Source organism: Quercus suber, unplaced genomic scaffold (genome assembly GCF_002906115.3).
Source record: "Quercus suber isolate HL8 unplaced genomic scaffold, Cork oak 2.0 scaffold_15, whole genome shotgun sequence".
Lineage (NCBI taxonomy): Eukaryota > Viridiplantae > Streptophyta > Magnoliopsida > Fagales > Fagaceae > Quercus > Quercus suber.
In genome coordinates, this window is record NW_027069480.1 from 1,572,530 (window position 1) to 1,575,065 (window position 2,536).

The window sequence follows — 2,536 nt, forward strand, 5'->3', positions numbered from 1 at the left end:
TTAGGTTTTTGTGCTTATTTATTTATTTGTGTTACTTTATGGCTCAAATTGATAAAAATAAATAAATAAATAAATAAAGACCAAAACTACTTTTTTTAATAGATGAAAAAATTTCATTGTTCAATAACGTTACGTTGGAATTGCTATATTTTTAAATTTTGATTGACATGACTTTTTGTTTTTTGGTTTTTAAGATATATGCTAACATGCAAAATTCCATCACAGTTGCAAATTTTGGCACCAACGATCTAAAGTTTGATCTCCAGACTTGGTTGAGTACTGCCATCACAAATCTTGCCACATGCATTGAAGAACTTGTTTGCACTAACATGAGCACCATCTTGAAAGAAAGCATATCAATAAGCTTAGAGAAAGTAATCGCATTGGTTAGCAATCGGTTGGCTTATGTGCAACAATCACTTAATGATACAATTAGCGATAGTTTTCAATCCTGGTTTACTTCACATGACTGGAAACTCATGCAAGCAAGTGAGATTTTGGTCAACAGTACAGTGTCATCTGATGGATCTAGTGACTACAAGACCATCATGGATGCAGTTAAAGCTGCGCCATCTATAAGCTCAAAACGTTTTGTGATCTATATCAAGAAAGGTATCTATAGGGAATATGTGTCTATCCCAGGTGACAAATGGAATATAATGATGGTTGGTGATGGTATCGATCAGACTATCATCTCAGGCGATCGAAGCAACGCCACTGGTTGGACTACATATAACTCAGCCACATTCGGTAATTAACAAATATCAACTTGTCCTATTATTATATATTTTCTTAATGCAAGATTAATCCTAAATAAATATCTACGGAACAATTACCTGCTTGTTTTGAAATTATAAAACATATATTTTGTGCCATATCTGCATGGATTTTGTACATCAAATTGATTTCTATATAAGGTGAACTAATTTGGATAAGCACCATTATTAGTTAGCATTAAAAACAAAGTTATGCAAGAACTAAGATGATATGCTAAATATTTATACAGTATTACAAACATTATTTATTCTAATATTGTCATATTGTATATTCCATTGTGCAGCTGTTCTTGGTAGAAACTTCATAGCAGTGAACATGACATTTAAGAATACTGCAGGACCAAAAGGAGGCCAAGCTGTGACACTTCTATCCCAATCCGACTTGTCAGTCTTTTATCGTTGTAGCATTAGGGGATACCAGGATACCTTATATGCATACTCTAACCGTCAGTTCTACCGTGAGTGCGAAATAAGTGGCACTGTTGATTTTATTTTTGGAGATGCCATAGCCGTCTTTCAAAACTGTGATATCCGACCAAGACAAGCATTGCCCGGACAATCTAATACAATCACCGCTCAAGGCTGTCAAAGTCCAAAAATAATCACAGGCTTCTCATTTCATTTATGCAATATATCTGGAGATGTGAGCCTAATTTCCTCACAAAATCCAACCCCCACATTCCTTGGCAGACCATGGAAGCCTTATTCTAGAACAGTTTTTATGCAATCTTACATGAGTGACATCATAGTGCCGGAAGGGTGGCTACGATGGAATGAGAGTTTTGAATCGACCTTATTTTATGGAGAGTACAATAATCATGGGCCAGGCGCAATTACAAAGAAGCGAGTGAAGTGGATAGGCGTTCATGTTTTGGATTTCTCCCAAGCCAAGCATTACACAGTCTCTCAGTTTCTTAAAGGAGACTCATGGTTGCCCTCTACTGGTGTCCCATACGATGGAGGATTGGCAAGCAGAAGATTTTAATTACCCTAATATGCACAAGATAGTAGTAGTATTTTAACAATCTTTTATTATTACTTTGTTTTCTCTCTTTACTATCTTTCCGGTGCTTTTTATCTAATAAGATGAAATACTACAACCAGAGTGCTAGTTATGTTTGGTTTCCTTTTTCCGTTGTTATAATTGTAGAACCGTTCTCCAAACCAACATAAAAAAATAAAAAAATAAAATAAAAAATGGTTTCTTTATGTCCTAGTCTGTTCGTGTCCGCACGAAGAGGGAGGGGGATTGTTGAGATGTGACTTTTCCATTAGTAGTTATGTTGGCTGGATGAGTAATGTGTGTAACGTATAGACACGAACATGTTAATTCATCCAAATCCGAACAAACAATAAGGATATGGATGATATGAATAACAACAGGTTTTAATTTAATAACCCACGCATGCTTTTGACTTGACCAGATCGGGTCAAACCCATACCCGACCCAATTTTCTCAGCAAGTCTTTATTATAAAAAGGTCAACATGCAAAAACATCCACGGGTTTGGTCAATTGCAAAAGCACCCTCAGGGGTTTTAACACTTTTTTTTTTTTTTAACACACACATTCGTAGAGAAAAACAAAGAAGAGGGAAATAAGTTCTAATACAAAAGTACACCACAAACTCTATCCAAAACTCTTCTTTAAATCTTGCTGAAATTTCCATGTCAATCAAATTAACCCCTAAGACTAACTTTCAATTGCTTTTATGAAAAATGAAAATAAAAATGATTTGACCGCATTAAAAAGACTCATCAA

General features: G+C 35.1%; 1 protein-coding gene across 1 annotated transcript; it reads left to right on the forward strand.

The window, feature by feature from the left end:
- The first annotated feature begins 548 nt into the window (after positions 1 to 548).
- On the forward strand, positions 549 to 1,895 carry LOC112039121 (pectinesterase/pectinesterase inhibitor PPE8B). Its single transcript, XM_024071964.2, has 2 exons — positions 549 to 750; positions 1,061 to 1,895. The coding sequence occupies exons 1-2, from the start codon at positions 549 to 551 to the stop codon at positions 1,759 to 1,761; spliced, it is 903 nt and encodes a 300-aa protein (XP_023927732.2). The 3' UTR covers positions 1,762 to 1,895.
- The last annotated feature ends 641 nt before the right edge of the window (positions 1,896 to 2,536 follow it).